At 41.4% G+C, this 20,215-nt stretch overlaps 1 protein-coding gene across 4 annotated transcripts in view; it reads left to right on the top strand.

Moving 5' to 3' along the window:
- Positions 1-20,215, top strand: part of satb2 (SATB homeobox 2) — a 69,455-nt gene that overhangs the window by 10,066 nt on the left and 39,174 nt on the right. For all 4 annotated transcript variants that reach the window (XM_007900071.2, XM_042336458.1, XM_042336460.1 and 1 more), the window contains exons 4-6: positions 15,118-15,244; positions 15,837-15,960; positions 18,550-18,652. In XM_007900071.2, coding sequence (XP_007898262.1) covers positions 15,118-15,244; positions 15,837-15,960; positions 18,550-18,652 — 354 coding nt within the window. The remainder of the gene's footprint in view (positions 1-15,117; positions 15,245-15,836; positions 15,961-18,549; positions 18,653-20,215) is intronic.

Raw genomic sequence — 20,215 nt, 5'->3', positions numbered from 1 at the left:
TGTTATTTGCTGGGCTGGCTTTTTGTTCCCCAGACGTTCGTTCTGTATTAAATTAGATGTATTGTGTTATCCTGGGCATATAGGGTCATAATTAGAATTAGACGTTTCTAATTCAGTATTCTCAGCCCATAACTCTGTTTCAGTGAGAAGTTGTCCTGGTATCTGATTAATTGCACCATTGTTGTTTGTATAGCATGGCATTTATTGTGCGGAGATCTCTGTATGCAATGTAACTTTCATCTCTTCACGTTGGGTTGTTTATGTCAGAATTCTGGACTAGATAGAGAGTGTAATTTCTGCAGACTCAGGGATACAAGACTGCACTGCTCGCTACAAATTCAACTGCCACAGGTTAAAAAAAATAGGATTCAGGGGATTATTTTTCTGCTCGGTAAATGGTTTGATTTTTTCCCATTATAAAACCGCGTTGCCAAAGTTGTTAAACTTGCCAACCAATATTAAATAACCCTTAAGACTGGTTAAGACTGTGTAAAGCTTGCTAAAATAAAGGGCATCAAACCGATTAAAATGTTTAACTGTGCCTCCGTCCCATGTTGGAACATGTGATAATCATCACAGCCACAATAACATGTCTACATTGGCCCGGCAAGTCTGGTATTTCTAGTGAGGTTGAGCTTGATACATTGAATGGCCTTTTCCTGTTCACAACCTCCTCAGCAGATGACTGGATTCCCATTCAGAGGACCCAAAATGTGATCATTTCTTTAATGCCACTGAAACTCTTCTCTTTTAGTGACTGAGTTTCTCTGGCTTTGTGTTGTTTCCAGACAGATCTCTCTACCTGTTGTGAGCTGCTATGTCTCAATGGGAAGGAAGCACTGATCAGTTCCAGTAATCTATTGTTCAATCATGTGGCTGAATTGATAGTGACCTTGGCAAACTCCCAACCTTCTGAAGAACTAGGAAGCTTGGGGACAAATTAGTGACACAAGGCTCTAACTATGAATTACATGCTGTGCGAACAATGTTTTCAGATGATAATATTATATCAATATGGCAAAGGCAGCAGGACATGACAGCACATGCTCAGGATTCTGAACGTTGTGTTTTGGACAGAGATCAGGAACTATTTCTTTACACAGGGGGTAATTGATAGGTGGAATGGATTATCAGGAAAGGTAGTGGGGACCATTTAAGTCTCTCTGTTTTCCTTGTGCTCTCTCCTTTCTTTCTCCTTCCACTCATTGCCACGTCAGGATTGAGCTCACATAGTCTAAGCTAACACTCCAGTGCTGGGGGGGGGGGGGGTAGAGGGGGGTTGCTGCATTGTCAGAAGTGCATAGTTTGGATGAGATGTTAAATTGAGGTCCCATTTCCTGGTCTCCTGGCCAACAACCCCCCAAATATATTTGATCACTCACCCGATGGCTGTTTGTGGAACATTGGTGTGCGTAACTGGCTGCCGCTTTTCACCCAGAAAATACAGTCGATTCACTTTACAGTATATCCCGTGAAGCTCTTTGAGACATCTCGATGATGTGAAAGGGGCTATATCAAACGCAAGGTTAGTTTTTGTTAATTTTTCACAGATCTTAAAAGAAACCAGCAAAAGAAAACATTCAACTGATCCAACCTGTTCCACCAGGTTATTAGATTTTGTCAGTCTTTTTAATCTCAATGCCCTGCCCACATCCCTTTATGCCTCTACTACCCAAGTATCTGTCTGTCTCTCTTTCAAACTTGTCTATTGGTCTATAGTTTACTGAGGTAAAATGTTTCACATTTTCATTAAGAAATGCTTCCTGACTTCAGTTCTGATTATCTTAGTTCTGATTTTAAGGCCGTGCCCTGTTGTAATGCATGTGTTTACTAGGGGCAAGAGATGTCCTCTGTCTATCTGTCAATCTTTTTAGTTATTTTAAACATCTTAATCAAACCACCCCTTAAACTTCCTCTACTCTAAGTCATATAACCCCAGTCTAACTATCATCTCATCATAGTTAATCCCCTTCAACCCTGCTGCTAATCTAGTCAACCTTCGCTGGATACCCTCCAGAGCAAGTATATCTTTTCTAAAATTGGGTGGCCAACACTGAACATACAATAGTCCAAATGAGCTGTAACTGGCACTGTACATAACCGGAGCCATTGAATGGAACAGAACCTCTGCTAAAGAGTGCTTGCTAAACCTGTTTTGCATTCACTTACATATCATCACTTATCATCACTTACGTGTCATCACGTTATTTGTATGCAAGTCACTGTCATTCTTATTTTATCTCTCTTTCTCCGAGTAAAAAATTGTTTTTGCCGAGCACTTTTTCTTCTGAAGACAGTGAGTCCCTTTTCCAGGTTTGTTGCCTTTGTCAGGAGAGTTTCAGCAGTTCAGTCTTACAGCGTTCACTGGAGAGTTCATCTTCTTCGGAGTCCCGTAGTGTAGTGGTTTGCGCGCTCGCCTCGCAAGTGAGAGGACCCAGGTTTGATTCCTGGGCAGGACGAACCCTTAGGCAAGTTTCCTTACTCCACATGCACCTGGTTACCAAGGAGTAAGTAGGAACCCGGTTGTAAGTCGATTGGCAGATCCTTTCCGGGGGTCATACTCCCTCCAAAAAATAAATAAAATAAATAAATTTGGTCACTCAATCCACAACTGTCTGTGGGACACTGCTGTGCGCAATTGACTGCGGCATTTCAGTATATTCCACTTTACAGTATATTCTGCAAAGCACTTTGAAATGTCTCGACAACATGATAAAGCTCTGTATCAAATGTAAAGATTCTTCGTCTTCACAATCTCACTACCAGGGAGTGCAAAGGCAACATTTTGGCAGCGCTACAAATGATATACCGCGTGCTCTAAAATCTTAACTCTGGTTAATCGGAAGAAGTGTGATCAGAAGAAAATCAAATTTGGGCCCTCTCTGGAGAACACATGTTAATGTTTATTTTCACCTCAATATAATCTTTTAACTTCAATGATAAATAGCATTAGATATGCGGGCAGGCTGTTCCCTAAGCAAATCAGGGTGGCTGGGTACCAGCTTTCCTGTCTTAAACTGTGGTGCTGCCAGGATTGTTTCTGTATATAAATCAGCACCAGCTCTATTCATTGAACAGAGACTTCTGAGAATACTGCGTGTTCCTGGACATCTCCTGGTTTTGAGATGTAACGCTGTTACTGCAATGTAAGGTATTGGTCTTGATGGGGGTCAGATCTGAGGCACTTTTTAATAGGATTTCTCAGCAAGGAACCCGAGACACATAATGGGGACGCTTTGCAGTCATATGTCACACTGACACACTGGTAGCACTCTTGCCTCTGAGTCAGAAGGTTGTGGGTTCAAGCCCATGACGGGATTCGGAATCACACCATCTAAGATGACAGTACAATGCAGCACTGGGGGTTGTTGCATTGTCGGAGGTGTCGTACTTCGGATGAGATGTTAAGACTGAGGTCCTGACTACCTGTTCAGGTGGATGTTAAAGATCCCATGGCACTATTTGAAAAGAGAAGGAAGTTTCTCCCAGTGTCCTGGCCAACAAATCCTTCAAATAAAAGTCACTCACTCCACAGCTGTTTGTGCGCAAATTGGTTGCCACGTTTGCCCACAAAATACACAGTCAATCCACTTTACAGTATATCCTATGAAGCACTTTGAGACATCTCGACGATGTAATAAGGCGTTATCTCAAATGCAAGGATTATTATTATTATATCAACCTCCCCACTTCCCGGGATCTTTGTTCCAATACTCCAATACTTCCTGAGCTGAGTTCCTGCAGGTTGATAGGAATCCTGTTAAGAAATACTGCAAATTCGACCCAGACAGAGTAGAGTACACAGGCAGTTGTGATGAGGTACAGGACCCAGAGAAGTGTGATGAGGCGTAATAGGGTTGTACAGTAGCTGGCTGCTGTATGAATGAGACACATCAAAGTTATCTGTCCCAGTGCACTTACATTATGCATATGCACCAAAACGCCAGTTACTGGACAAGTTGGGGAGATTGACACTGGCTGTCCAGAATTGTAAGGGTAGTTACAATTACAATGCCTATTCTTGCATTTACCCACTTTTATCGCTTTCAAGCCTGGTCTGGCTAGGTCTGAATTATGCTTACCTGGAGTCCAGTAAGTCCAGGGATTTGCCATATTTGCATTTGATGCAGCACTTAATCACATTGTTGAAATTTCGCAAGGTGCTTGACAGGATTTTACTGGAAAGCGCAGACAAATGCGACGGCCAATTGCGCACAACAATGTCTCACAAATAAGCCAAGAAGTGAATGACCAATTTTATCTGGGGAATTGCAGGCCAGAACACTGAGATCAATTCCCTTCTCTTTTCAAATAGGGTAATGGGATCTTTTAATGTCCACTTGAGCAGGCAAAACAGACCCAAGTTTACCATCTCATCTGAAGGACAACACCTCTAACTGTGCTGAGCTCCCCCACCACTGCACTGGAGTGTAACATTCAACTCAGTCGTGCAGACACTGCTTGAGAAAGAGTGTGGTATGGATACTCTCAGTGCTTGAGTGAAAGGACAAAAATAGGAGTTGTGAATACACTTAGGCCACATGCCTGTTTATTGTAAACCTGGGCAAGAAATGAAAATTGTGAACATGATTTATTTATTTTTCCCCAACTATTATTTGGACTTACAATTGACATGTTGACTGGGATTTCTAACTTACATAGTCTAAAACAGCATCCAGCATGGGTACAAGACATAACATCACAACCCCATCTCCTTAATATTATACACGTGTACGTTGGGGAAACTTAAACTAATTATGGCCAGTGATTTCCAAATAAAATGGGGAATTTGTGTCTGTCTTTCGAAAAAGTCCACTATTTTATGCATGAATGCAATGACATTTTAACTGGGATGCGTTTTAGCTTTCACTGTGGTTTGCCAAACAGCTGTTTTTAGTAATGGTAATACCTTAAATGCTTGCAAATATTCTTTTAGATTTTAATTTTTTTATTACAAGTTGCACAATGCACAACAGTCTGTGGGCTACCCTGATCGCCAAGGCTGGCATTGAATTTTTGTGCCAAGCAATATTATGCTGTTGCCTTGTGGGTTTTGGTGAACGGGTTTTGATCCAGCGTTAGGAAAACGTGTTCTGAAATTCTCCAGCCTTTGCGAGCCTGCCCCTAGAATAGTGTGGAATGGGACGACAGTGGGATCCCACTCCCACCCGCTCCCCACCATACGCTGGGTTTATGCAAACAAAGTACATCCGGTGAAAATGGTATAATCGCAATGAAGTCGTACAATGACACAGGCACAATTTTCAGGTGCAATTTGTTTATTTTTTTCTTTATTAATGAATTAATCCTTGCATTTGATAGAGCGCCTTTCAAAACAGGTTGGATGTCTCAAAGTGCTTCACAGGATTCACTGTTCAGTAATTATGAATATCACAACTCTTGCATTTTAATCCCACTTTAATATTCATTTTAATATGACTCTGTATTTTGTACAGTTTACAATATGGGTCACTCAGCAGTTATAAATGCCTGATCAGCCTAAAAACAAATTACTGTCTGAAAGGAAGGCATGGGTCTTGAGACTGATTGTTTCAAAATTGCTGGTGGAAGTGTTATTGATGTGATTGTTGCATTGACAATCTAACTTTTATGCACTTATTGGCTTTCACCGCGAGACTACGGGTTATCAGGTAGTTCATGGCAAAGGTGACAGCACAAGGCCAGCTTTTAAACATCGGCTTAGAGTGTGTGAAGGAAGCAGGTATCAATACTGCCATCGGTAAAGTACTACTCCCGAAAACTTTTAAGAACTTAAAGGAAAAGGGCCAATTGTTCCTCACTTGTTGCAACATCATCAGGATCAGCAAAAACACTTAGATGGCACCTTTCACATGGGATAAATGCCCCGAACCGCTTAATATATGTGACGGGGAGCACCGAGCTAGAGGAAACTAGGGGAAATTAACGACGTTGATCAAAATCTCAGTAGGAGAGATACGTTTCAAAAAGGCCTTTGAAGGTAAGGAGATTGTGGTAGAGTGTCGTACTATCAGTCAGGACTTCAGTTTTCCTGCCCCCACCTCTGGAACTCCATCCCCAAATTCCTCCGCCTCGCCCCCTTCAAGGACTGTGTCAAGGCTTTCCTTTTTGATCATGCTTTCGGCCATCCTACTCTCCACCCCTCTTGATTCCAACCCCCCCAGCTCATGTGCAAACCCTTAATTGTCCAGCGTCTTGGGATGTCCTTCTGATGTGAAAGGCACTAAATAAATGTAATTTTGTTGTTTTAATTATGAATATCACAACTCCAACATTCAACTCTCACTCATTGCTACATGAGAACAAGCACATTGTCATGAGAGCTCTGCAATCTCTGAGATGCCTGTGCCAACATCCTACAGTGACTCAGGAGTGAGAAGGGGACATTCTCTGTAGAGTCCTCTACTGTATTGCCTTGCAAGTGAGAGGTCCTGGGGTTGATGCCCAGCAGAGCGAAACATTAAGCAACTTTCCTTACTCCACACACCTCTGTTTACCTAGCAGAAGTAGGAGCCCATTTCTTAGTCGATTGGCACTTCGCTTTTCCGGGGTTACTAATCCCTTCAAAAAAAATAATAAAAATAATAATTTGGTCACTCAAACCTTGACTACTTGTGCGCAATTGGCTGCTGTGTTTCGCGCACAAAATATAGTCAATTAACTTTACAGTATATTCTGTGAAGTTCTTTGAGACATCTCAAAGATGTGATTAGGCACTATATCAAATGCAAGGTTTATTATTAATATTATCATTCTCAAATCCGGACTTTCAGTGAAACGTTTCGCTCTCCTCTTTCCCCTCCCCATTTCTCAAAGGAACAACCATTCCTTCTCAGGGAGTGACCAGACCACAAACCCACTTTTATGAATGGATAATTGTCAGGGGGCATTAGCTGATTTTTAAAAAAAAATAATTTTACTGCTTGAAAATTTCTTTGAATGGACTTAAATTAAAAATAAAATAATTAAATTTTACAGTTGTTAAGAAAATAAGCTTCCTCTGCTCAGTTTATTTACTGTGGAGTCCATCTGACCTTATGTACATATTATAAGAATATTATTTTTCACTTCAGTGCAGTATCACTGTGAAGAAAGAAGCACTCTGTTACTGAAGATGACTCGTGGAGTCCTGTAGCTCAGTGGTTAGAGCACTCGCTTTGCAAGTGAGAGACCTGAGTTCAATTCCAGGCAGAGGGCGAAACCTTGGGCAAGTTTCCTTACTCCACACGCCTAATAATAATCCCTCCAAAAACTAAAAACAATAATTAAATTGGTCATTTTCAATCTACAACTGTTTGTGGGACATTGCTGTGCGCAATTGGCTGCCGCGTTCGCCCACAAATATACAGTCAATTCACTTTACAGTGTGTTCTGTGAAGCGCTTTGGGACGTCCTCCCGACGTGAAAAGCGCTATATCAAATGCAAGGATTATTATTATTATTATTATTATAATAAACATATGACTCATTGGTGCGCAAACATTGGAAGCAATTGTAATTGGCTGCTTTGAGACTTTGGTGGCTCAAATTGCCTGTCTACAAAAACAGTCACTACACTCGATTGCAATAATATTCTTTACGCATGATATAGCGCCTATTCATGGCATGAAAACATCCTATAGTGCTTCACGGGGTTTTACTATAAAGTAGTTATTTGCAAGCAGATGCAGCAGCCAATTTGCACACAGCCAGAAAGTGAATGACCATTTTTATCTGGGGGATTGTTGGCCAGAACACTGGAGAAATTCAGCTTCTCTTTTCAAGTTATGCCATGAGATCTTTTGCGTCTACCTGGACATGCAGATGGGACTTTGGTTTCTTATTTGAATGATGACACCTCTAACAATGCAGTGCTCTCCCAGTACTGCATTAAAGTATTAGCCTAAACTGTGAGTTCAAAGTCCCAACTTGGGGCTTGAACTCATATCCTTCTGACTCATAGGCATGAGTGCTATCAAATGAGTTAGGCTGACACCTTGCACAGTAATGACGTGTGAAGTGCTTTGCAATGTTTCAACGGTATAAAAACACAAGTTCTTTTTTTCCTAATTTAAAAGCTCCGATATTTAATATTTTAGTCATTTATTAAGAGAGATAAAATGGATGCTGAGTTGTAACTCTGTTATAAAAAACACTAAACTTCTTCCAAAAATTAAAAGCGGGATTAAACTGGCAATGAGGTCTTAATGGAAATGTTGGTACCCTCTAACACTTGGATCTGACCACCACACGCAATGGTGGTAGAACATTGTGTTCTGCAATGAGGGATAAAGTATTCAATGCAGTAAATGTCTCTATGAGGATAACAATCATAAGCAGTAGTGCCTCTACTGTTTACAGAACAAAGTACTGTACAATAAAAAAAGTAGAGGTCAACATTACAGAAACGGACTACGACTGACAAACAGAACTCTTGGGAGGAATATAAGTAAACAATAATGCATCATATGACCCAGTTCAAAGAATGTTCCTGTATAATTCCTACATTAATACAAAGATTCTTACTGATGTCCTCAAGTGGACGTTCGCTTTGTAATCCTGCTGAAATAAGACAATAATGGTTTAATTTAATCTTCATGACCATTTTAACATAATTATATCATTACCTTAACTTCGTTTGTTGGATCCCACAAAGCCAAGTAAAAAAAATCTATAAGAACCTCAGTTGTCCCATTACTATTTGCTTAAAAGTACTTTGAAGTTCCCAGAGGGATTTGGACCAGGATTATACGATGGGTTGTTTTTACTGAGGTGTAAATCTGCAGGTTTGCTGAGTCCTGTGCAATAAGCAAACATATCCAGCCTGCAGCACAATTATAGTGCTCTCTGCAAAATAATTGCAATTGATAGTGAATCGTTTTTCCATTTAATCAGGGCTTGCTTCACAGCTCGTGCTATTTACTTTCTTCCCTGTTGTCTGTTGTTGTTCAACTTTCTCTTGTTCACCTGACCCATCGCCTGACTCAACGTAAGAACATTATTTTTCACTCCGCAGTTGTATTACATTGCAAAACAAAATCGTAAGTTACCCTGTGTAGCACTTCATTTTTTTCCTTTGATATTTTTCTCAATGGTCTGTTGGAGATTGCAGTAAACGGCCCGGGTTAAAATGGAGATTTCATCTGCTGCAGGGTAGTCTTCATCTTCACCTTCAATGGGAAATGCCGAACAGGAAAACGCTCAATATGACCTGTGAACCCAAAGCTTTGCATAAGCATGCATTATACAGTGACAATAAGGGAAATCGGCCTACAAATACACAGTTACTACACTTTACCAAAGCTCTTGTGAAGTCCTTTGAGACAATTCGACAATTCGACACTTTGTTAAAGCACTAAGTCAAATGCTAAATTTAGTTAGAATCCCTGTCACCCCCTCGGCTCCCAGCCCCAACTTGGGTATTGTTAAGCACCTTGGGATATTGTCCTGACATAAAAGGCACTATATATTATTATTATAAATGTAAATATTTATTTCCAAATGGCCTTCTTCTGATTGTTGGCCAGGACACTGGGAGAAACTCCCTCTCTTTTCAAAACATCCCATGGGATCTTTAATGTCCACCTGGACAGGCAGACAAGATCTTAAAGTCTCATCCGAAGGACGTCACCTCCGACAATGCAACAATCCCTAGCACTGCATTGGAGTGTCAGCTCAGACGATGTGATTCCAAGTCGTGATATGGCGCTTTGGAGGGACGAGGTTAATGTGAAACAAAAGGGAAAGGTCCAGAGCTCATGAAATGGAACTCAGGCCATATTGGATGTGTCTGTTTACCACTGAGCCAGGCTGACATGCTCAACAAAACCATGGAAATGACTGGAAGAGAGAGACGGAGAGTGAGACAGCTAGACGGTTAGAGAGGGATTAATTTTGTAGCTGGTAAGGAAACTCAACAAGAATAAGTTGGGTACAAGTCTGTATCTCGAGACCATAGTTGATTATGGCATCTGCATTGTGTTGATTGCTGATATCCAACATTGCCACACAGCAGCAATCAGTGGGGCAGGGAAGAGTGCCACACACACATCAATCATCCAGCTTATCTATAAATAACATATACAATTACACACACTCAACTGCATTTGCAATAATGAATTATTTGGTTATTCAAATGGTCAGATGTTTAAAAAATGTATCACAGCCTATAAACATTTTAACTAGCTGGAGAGGCTCCTCAGGAAGTACCTCTTTTAACCCTTGAAGGCTGGATCTGGTCAGGTTGTTGGTTTATACAACTCATCGGCAAGAAAGGCTTCTCTGAGGAGTATTGGGTTACATTGTGCCACAGAGAATGACTGAGGATTGTTTAGACAGGACATTACTCCAGTTTAGGCAGTTGTCCCTGATTACTGGCTGTGTTTTGCTGGCAGGCTGAAGGACGTTTAAAGGATAGAAGCAGTTTTAAGCTTAGGCAAAGCGAAGCGTTGAGTTTCTGTTTGGTGCAGAAGCTTTTTTCGCTTTGGAGGGGCGAGGGTAGTGTGAAACAAAAGGGAAAGTTTTAGCGCTCGTGAAATAGAAATCAGGCGATATTGGATGTGTCTGTTTTCCTATATGTAAATGACACAAGAGAACAGAAGAGAACGTAGGATTCGACCCAGGAAGAAAGACACAGGGTTGAAAATATAATGTTCACCACCTGGCTTGCAAATAGTGATCCTCAATAGTAACAGAAAGCTCCCTGCGCTGACTAGTGGGAGCTCTGCTCCAACTCCCCAGGAACTCCACCCCACTTGGGTGTCGGAAGTGATTTCCCATGGTTCAGCGTAATGAGCTTGTGGTTACCGTAAGAAGTCACCGTTTGCAATTCGAGGTCGCCGATATCCAATTTTCAACCCCATAATAATAATAATATTAATACTTGCAATCCATATCACTTTATTGTTTCAAAATATCTCAATATTACTTCACGTGGGTGCTGAGTACTCCCCCGCGTGGAGGGTGCTATATGAGTGCAAGTTGTTGTTCTTGTGGTTGTGTTGTGAGTTAACTTTGAAATGTCGTGATTTTATTTATGTCAGTAAACACACCAGCTAATCTCTGCCAGCGAAATCCCACAAACAGTAGTGAGATGAATGATCAGATGTTTTAATAATAATCTTTGCCATTTGATATAGCATCTTTCACATCGGGAAAATAACTCAAAGCGCTTCAGAAGCTTCACAGGAAGATTGTGAGTTGAAGCCTTATGTCAGGAATCACATAGTTTAAGATGACACTGTGTTGTATTGTTAGAGGTGCTATCCTTTGGATGAGGTGTTAAATTGAGGTCCAGTCTACCTGTTCAGGTGGATGTTAAAGATCCCATGGCACTATTCGAAAAGAGAAGGGAATTTCTCCCGGTGTCCTGGCCAACAAATCCCAGAAATAAATCGGTCACTCGCTCCATGGCTGTCTGTGGGACATTACTGTGCACAACTGACTGTCGTGTTTCTCCCACACAAAAAAACTGTCAGTCCACTTTACAGTATATCCTGTAAAGCGCTTTAAGATATCTCGACGACGTAATCAGGCGCTATGTCAAATGCAAGGATTATTATTACTATGAACTGTAAAGTATTTGGTTTGGATACTCTTAAGCATGGCGGTGGGTTTCCACATGTGTCAGACACCCGGCTGACCAAAACAATAGTGTAGATATTTTGTAGGCAAATGTTTTGAGGAATTATAAATGTGAGAGAAACACCAATAAAGTTCCCAGCTCTTCCCCAAACTAGTGCGTGAACATCTTATTCAGAGGACCTCCAATAATGCAGCACTCCCTCAATGCTGCACTGGATTGTCAACATAGATTAGCTCAAGTCCTGATGTGGGGCTTGAACCCATAACCTTTTGACCTACAAACACATGTTCCAGTAACTAAATCAAACAGGCGCAACGCTGAACAAGCCTGCCAAGTGACTGAACCACACAAGCAGTTTGAGAGAGAGAGAAATGACAGAAGAGAATAAAAAGAGAAACCTTTTACTTTAACTTTCTGAAAAATTATGCGTTAAAATTGTGACATGACCAGACTTTAAATGAAGCAAGCAGCATCGGTGTCAATCTCTTCCTGGGAGCATCGCACTTTCCAATCCTAGGTTTTAATTCTTGCCAGTGAGGAGGTGACTGCTTGAGTTTATGTAACGTTTTACCTGTTTACCTGGCACCGATAGCAACTCTGGGTCAAACAGCTTTTAACGACAAGGGGATCAAAAAGAGAATTTAGGAGAAACTACTTTATGCAGAGGATAGTGAGATTGTGGAACTTGCTGTCAGAAGCGGTGTAGATGCATTGAAGAGGAAGCCTGACCTTCACATGAGGGAGAGGGGAATCGAAGGGTATGGGAGCGAGTAAAGGAATGGGTGAAGACTTGTGCGGAGCATGAAATGATTGGGCTGAGTGGCCTGTTTCTGTGCTGTAGTCTATGTAAATCTTTCTAAATTAATCCAAATCTGGACAAGGAGCAGAATAAGGAAATCAGGGCTAGCAGTGTACAATTCATGCCCTGTCTCCTGATAATCCCCCCACCCCACTCACACTTTTTCTAAAATGTTAGTGGAGATGAAGTCTATTAAAAGTGCCATATAGCAATTTACATTGTTGCAATACAGTCCCCGATTTAGATGTCGGCTGGACTTTCAAACCACTTCATTTCCACCACAAGCGATGGCATCTTCTTGGCCTGAAGTCTGTGTGCAATTGGCTGCCACATTTCGCCCACAAAATATGCAGTCAATTCACTTTACAGTATATTCTGTGAAGCACTTTGAGACGTCCAGAAGACGTGATAAGGCACTATATCAAATGCAAGGATTGTTATTATTATAACACATTCTCGGCCAGATTGGGAGGCATGGGTCAGTCCAGGCTGACACTCTAGTGCCACACTAGGGGAGCACTGCATTATTGGAAGCGACGTCTTTCAGATGTGAAGTTAAACTGAGGTCTTGTAGACCAAAGAATGGTGCTGTCACCAGCAGGTCAGCTCCATAAGGTACACAGAGCCAGTTGTTTTCTCTGTTTATACTGCAGTGATTTTTTGATGGGTATTTTTGAGGGGAAGGGAAGCATGAAAAACATAGATAATAATATTTCCATTTGAAATAGTTGTCGAGATGTCGTCGAGATGTCTTAAAGCCCTTCACGGGATTTCTCGCTGTAAAGTGTAGTGAATGTGTATTTGTAGGCAAAGTTACCCATTTAGGGGATTGTTGGGAGAGGAGGAGAAATGTATTCTGACACAGAATTACATAATAATAATAATAATCTTTGCATGTGATATAGCGCCATATCACATCTTCAAGACGTCTCAAAGCGCTTCACAGAACACACTGTAAAATGAATTGATTGTATATTTTGTGGGTGAAACACAGCAGCCAATTGCACACAGCAGAGTCCCACAAACAGTCGTGGATTGAAGTGACCAATTTATTATATTTTGAAGGAATTACTACCCCCGGAAATGTGATATGCCACTCAACTAACAACCAGGTTCCTACTTACTGCTAGGTAAACAGAAGCGTGTTGAGTAAGGAACTTTGCAAAACATTTCACCTTGCTGGGAATCGAACCCAGGTCTCTCACTTGCGAGGCGAGTGCTCTAATACGCTCTAATATGTAATATAATATACATGTATAGCATTGGCATTTTTAGACTAAGACTTGCCATTGAAGTTGCTGAAGGGTGAAAGTGTACAGCCTTTCCATGGTCTTTTGCCACTTTGAGCTGCTACCAAGTCTTCTGTTTATTTCCATTCACTTCCCCAACTTATTTTCATCGTGTCCTGGTTTAATACGTATAAATTAGCTCAGCACATTGGTAAGTGAAATGCAACCGCATAGGCAATAGTGGGGGGCGACAGGCTGCAGTGTGAATCCAGATTGAATCCAGAACAGGCCTTGTTTCTTTAAAGTGGGAATAAAGTGGGAAGGAAGATTTGTGAGTGTCGGTGCCTGAAGTCGCTTAGTAACTAGACATGAATGGGGACGGGGTTATCCTTACCGTGTGGTTTAGTTTCTATCTCTAATTAGCCTACAAATACATCCACTATACCTTACAGAAACTTTGTGGCGTACTTTGGGACATTTTTGATGCTCTCGGCACTGTATCAATATATCAAGATTTTTTTCATTATTATTGTTGAACCCTACCACTACAGTGTTCTGTGGATTTATTTGTGTAAATGAAAGTGATGGAAACCAGGACTATTCACTGAATCAAATCTTCAGAAAGTTGCATTCACTCAAAAAGACCTTAATTCACCAAATGCTGTTGAGTGAATGAGCTGCTGGACGCTGATAGTGTAGAGCTCTGGGTGGTCCAACTGGTGGCCCGTGGGCCGCATCCGGCCCGCAAACCATTCACAACTTCATTGGCCACTTAGCAAAGTGATCCCGCAGCCTCAAGCCAATCAGGAGACAGTAACCGGGGGCTCAGGCTCTGCCTGACAACGGGACTGGCCAATCGGGATAAAATATTGCTCAGGACCTTTCTCAAATCTGCCCTCAGCAGTCAAACGGTTGGGACACCCTGGTGTAGACCCACACTTGGTCGCTTTCAATCAGGTAAGTCTGGGAATTTCCACATATTTACACTGTACAGTCAATAAAGAGAAAAGACACAGTTGGTGATCAAGCTAACATTTATAGGCTTGCTCTGTAAGGGATTGAAAGAGCAAACGCAGTCAACACCAATGTCACCTTGAGCATTCTTCTGCAACGTATTTCGCTTAGTCTGATACACAATGAAATTGAAATCTTGAATCGAAAGCAGTTTACTATTTTCTTGATTTGGTGGCTTGCTCACAGACACTGATCCTACAAGCTATGCACAGCATGGTGGAGAATATATCTACTCGTTGTAAACGAGATTCACTTCAATAGTGTCACAAGGGCATAGAGCGTTAGCAATGCAGCAATTTGGTGTTGAATGCGTTCAGTTAAGGGAATAATGAATGCCCCCCCAAAATACTGGATGTATTGGTTTTCTGTTTTTTGATGTATTTGTACATCAGGTATGACAGAAAATGAAATTAATAACAAAAGAGGGTGCACCAAGTGCATTCCATTTTCTGAGGAGGCAGAAGGAAGAAGTCTTGCAGTTGACTGGAACCTTGTTTTAACTTTTATCGCAGGGCTGATCAAGGTCGGGAAATGGAGTCCTCTACCCCTGAACTATCTCACCGAGGCACCAGATGCAACAGTGGCTGACATGTTACAAGATGTCTTTCATGTTGTGACACTGAAAATTCAATTACAAAGGTGAGTATTCTCAAACTTATGTCATTATTGCCTGCCAAAACCTGGTGCCTGGTGTTCCTCCTATACAGTATTTGGGGCTGATTACTTCAATACATTTCTAATAAAAATAATAATAATAATAATCTTACATTTGGTATAGTACCTTTCATCTCACTTCAGGAAAACGTCTCAAAGCACTCTACAGGGTATACTGTAAAGTGTAATGTGTGTGTTTTATGGGCCGCAAGCAGCAGCCAATTTGCACGCAGTAATGTCCCACAAACAGCCATGAAGTGAATTACCAATTTTATTGCGGGATTGTTGGCCATGGTACTGGGGGGGAGGAGGGAAGGAGAGGGGCAGGTTGTTGTTTGCGAACTTGAAAACAGAGTTTTTAAATGGACCAAAATTAAAATAGCCAAGATAAAATGATAAAATGAGAGGGTTAAAAAAATATTGAAGGGATTTGGCAGCTTGTGGCGACTCCGTGCTTCAGGCTAGATTTGTAAGTTGTAACAGACTGTGGAAGAAATGTTTGCTTTGCATTCCTAGGGCAATAGCTTGGTGTGGGTAAGGATTCTTTTTTTTAATCCTTTCTGTTTGCATTTCACAGTTGTGCAAAGTTTGAGGACCTTCCAGCAGAACAGTGGAGCCATGCCACTGTTCGAAATGCACTGAAGGAATTGCTCAAAGAGATGAACCAAAGCACCCTAGCGAAGGAATGCCCTCTCTCTCAGGTCAGAATTAATTCTCATCCCAACGCTAATAATACACTCAAACCCAGAAGTTGCTCTTCATTATTTACTTCTTGCCTTAGTTAGACCCTGGAAATGTTACAATAATCTTGCATTCGATACAGCGTTCAAACAGGGGACAATGTTGGAAGTTCTGGATAAGCAGAAGAGCTGGATGTGGATGCATTCTGAATTAAGTTGGAAATGCCATTTGTAAATTCGACTTAATATTTGTATCCAAAATTCATCAGTGGAACTTTTATTGTTGGAAAGATATCACAACAATAATGTCTTGGTCTAACCAGCTGGCACAATACTCATCGTTGGAATCAAATGGGCCCAGCAGTCTTTAAAGACGGTTAAGATTCTGAGAATTCAGGAACGAAGAAATCAGATTTTCTTTAATACCTTTAGCACTGAGCTTACTTTTCAGCTTGAAGAATAAATGAACTGCTGCCAGTTTAATATTTAACTGAACCCCAGTTCCTTTTTGCAGTGCTCTCTCTTCCTGAACCGGACGTTATGGATATTTAATATTCATTTTTCAACAGCCACCATATCCAACTAACATGTTATTATAGCTTACGTTGTGGACTCACGTCAAAGTGACCATGGCTTGGGGCTGCCCTGAAGCCCAATGACACTACTGTAAACCAAATTGATTCCTAGTAATGTTAATCCTTTTTATTGTCACATTGTTGAAACATGACCTCTGCAGTCGTTTGCTCCAGCAAGACCACACCATTTCCCTCTGGTTGTGTTGAAAGCAGTGTGCGATAAGTACTCTCTCTGCACTGACTTCACCAAATATAAAACTGGGAGTTACAAAGAAAAGAAAATGCCCCCAAAGTGAGGAGCACCATTAAGGGATTATGTTAAAACACAACAATACTTTGAAGGGGGCACTGCTGTAATCTATGTCAAAACACACTGGGTGAATGAACAGAAACCGTAACATTCCTCGAACCATTCAGTAAACTGTGAAACTAATCACAGGTCAGAAATGGTACTTAAATAGGCCTCATTACATACCTCATTTGTCAAGCTGCGATATAGGGTTTACTAATACTGCTGTAGGGCTTTGGTAACATTTTACTTCATTTTGCTTGTGGCTTTCCAACAAGTTAACAATTGGAGAGAGGAAGTCAAGCCATTAGCATTGGGGCGATTACTCCGAATGTGCAATCCACCCCTGTGGACTGCATTTAACACAATTTTTTCACGCAGCTGATAAGTGCCTGGCTTTTGTTTCGCTCTGGAGCAGCTTATAAAGAGAGCATTTCTTTTATTTAGCCTTCGGTTTCTCAGTATGATGCTTCGCCTTTGGATGGGATATTAAACCAAGGTCCAGTCTGTTGAATCCTCCTGGTAACAAAGTGTGTGTCAACTGACCGTTGGGAATCCCATTCTGACCCAATCTCTTCCCAGGCATGTCAGAGTGGAGGTTCCTGGGGTCGACTAGATGCATATCCAGTTACCAGTGTGTTTTCATATTTAGAGATCCATTTACAAACTTCCACATGAGATTATCACAAACAATGAGACCAAAAGAAAGCATTTTATGGGAGAGTTAGTCAGCTGTCAGCCCGAGGCAGATGTCAATCTGAATTTAGTCAATCTTCAAAAGAAGATTGAACAGCACTCAGAAGATTATCTATGTCCGGCCACCATGTATCCTGGTTGAGCGCACAGGAGAAGGGGGTAGTTGTAGGAAGTGGGGAGGGAGGAAAACACAGTTCAGTTTTACAATCCATTGATACATTATCAGAAAAAAGAAACATCACCTGATGCAGAGAACTCACTGGACCTTGCAGGCAGGCTATGAATCTTGATGGGGATGTTTGTTAAGAATGTTTATTGAAGAAGGTGATGAGTTATACAGTATGAGTGGAACTGTAAAAATTGCAGTAATTCAGAACTGTGAATGAATTTATGGCCTGCGTATAAAGAAATGGTAATAATAAGTAATAATATTATAATGATATTATATAATGATATTATGATATTATTATTATACGGACGTATGTGATAATGTAAAACACACATAGTTCCTGTAATCATTGGTGCAACCAGGAATGTTAATAAGCCTATTTAAAAATGACTTGATCATGTACCTGGTGAACAAAATATCAACTTCCTGCAAAAAGTAGCCATTTTAGGAAGCTCAAATATATTAAGAAAAGTAATATCTATTCATATGTAAAGTGACAGTGTTATTGGTTGGCTGACCCTGCACTGAAAACCGTTAAGAATATGCCTCTACAGAGTGATTTTAAACTGCAATAACATAATAATATTCATTGTATTGAATATGAACAATCTTCTGACTCAGAGGCAGGAGTACTACTGACGTGAGCCAAGCTGAAAGAAACTCCAAATGAAACAAAAATAAAACAATAAATACTTGGTGATCTATAAATCTCCAGTCTTTTCCCAAATGTCACCAAAAGGAAATTGATCGGGTGCTGGTGGCTGCTGGGAGACTGACCTGCTCAGTGCTCAGGTGTCGGAGGTTTCTGCTCTCAGCTTTGCTAATTGATTTATGCAGAGCGATTTGTCACTAATTTGTTCCTCGACCCCTTTCTGCACCAGAGCATGATCTCCTCCATCGTCAACAGCACTTACTATGCCAACGTGTCCTCTGCCAAATGCCAAGAGTTCGGACGGTGGTACAAAAAGTACAAAAAGATTAAAGGTAATGGGAGTTGATCATCGTGTCGAGCTCAGTATGATTGCTCTCGTACTTTGAGATGTGTTGTGCGGTTGCTCTGGGGTCCGATGGACAGTTAAGGTCAAAGTAAAATCGGTTGTGCACTGCTGACTGTAAAAGCCTGCTTTGCAGTTTCCTCTCGTACCAAAATCATCTTGATAAGTATTTACAATTATGCACAGCCCCCTGTGAGTCGCACCAGCCACTAACACAGTCTCTTCCCAGCCCCCGGAGAGTCCAGTTCAGTTCAATATTTAAACAATAAAGGACATGGGTATCGTGCTGTCAAATAAAGACCGGCTGGGTGATTGACAGACGAGACCTTTGTTCTTACCCATTAAATGATGGCGGCTGCTGCTTAATTTGGCAAATGCCACAGACACAGGGGCTGCTGTCATTGCTGTTCCTCTGCACTCTAGACATTTTTAGGCTTCGGTTGTTTTATTTAAAAAAAAGTTTTTAAGAAACAGCCCTTCCCTCATCACTCTCCCCCACTCCCCCCCACACACACACACCCACACACAAACAGTCTTTGGTTGAATGCAGCATGATGTCATCTAGGTAACCTCATTCAGTCTCAGACTGTTCCCATTGACAAGATTGAACACACTTGCATCAAACAGATGTACATTGCTCCTAAACAGTGCTGCTGTGTGGTGTAACACAATTCTAATTGCTGTACATCATTATCCAGTGCAGCAGAGTTTCAGGTTTCAGAGTAACCCTGAGGTCATATAACACTATCTAGTCTATTTGGCATCAGAGCAAGCCTCCATTTTATGATATAGTGTACACAGACTCTCCTCCCACCCCCCCCCCCCCCCCCACACACAAACACAGTGAACCAAATTCTTTGTATATCCCTCGCCAGTCAGGATTTCATTCTGGAAGCCTGGCGATCATTCCTGTTGCTGATGTTGATCCACATAAATATTGCTGCAGAGTACAGCTGCCTCCTTGCGTCTGTGCCAGGTCAATAGGAAGTCATCCTAATTCAGTCCTTGCTCAATTTTATTTTTAAAAATGGATCTCTTCGAGGGAAGTCCCAAAAAAATGCCGGGACCACCAGGATTCAGTATCCAGGCAAAATGTTCACCTTTGGAGTTACTGTCTCCTGTAATGAGGGAGTTGAATCAGTTTCAGCTCAATGACAATGGGCTTTAGTCCACACAGCGCAGTCCTGATCCTAAGGCAGCATGAATCTGGCAAATTCGCTCAGAGAGAACATATGGATCGAAGAAAATGGGAAACAGAGAAGCCTCGCTAGTGCAACACAGAGGCTGGGTTTAAGCTTTGCTTTACAACTGATCCACTGTTGTAGCTTCCCTGAACCCAACAAGGCCACACTGAGATCAGGGGCAGAGTGGGAAATAGTTTGCTCTCTCTGTCTCTAGCTCTCTCTAACTCAGTCACCCTTCAACTTGATACGTCACAGAGAAATACTGAAAGGATTTGTAACCATTCCACACCTCACCCATTGCAAAATGATTATGTTGAGAAAGATTAGATAAAAGCTTTCCCCTCTCTCTATGCTTTCTCAATATAACC

The sequence above is a fragment of the Callorhinchus milii genome, unplaced genomic scaffold (assembly GCF_018977255.1).
Source record: "Callorhinchus milii isolate IMCB2004 unplaced genomic scaffold, IMCB_Cmil_1.0 Scaffold6, whole genome shotgun sequence".
Lineage (NCBI taxonomy): Eukaryota > Metazoa > Chordata > Chondrichthyes > Chimaeriformes > Callorhinchidae > Callorhinchus > Callorhinchus milii.
The sequence above is the reverse complement of the archived record's forward strand: the minus strand, read 5'-3'. Positions and strand labels throughout refer to the sequence as shown.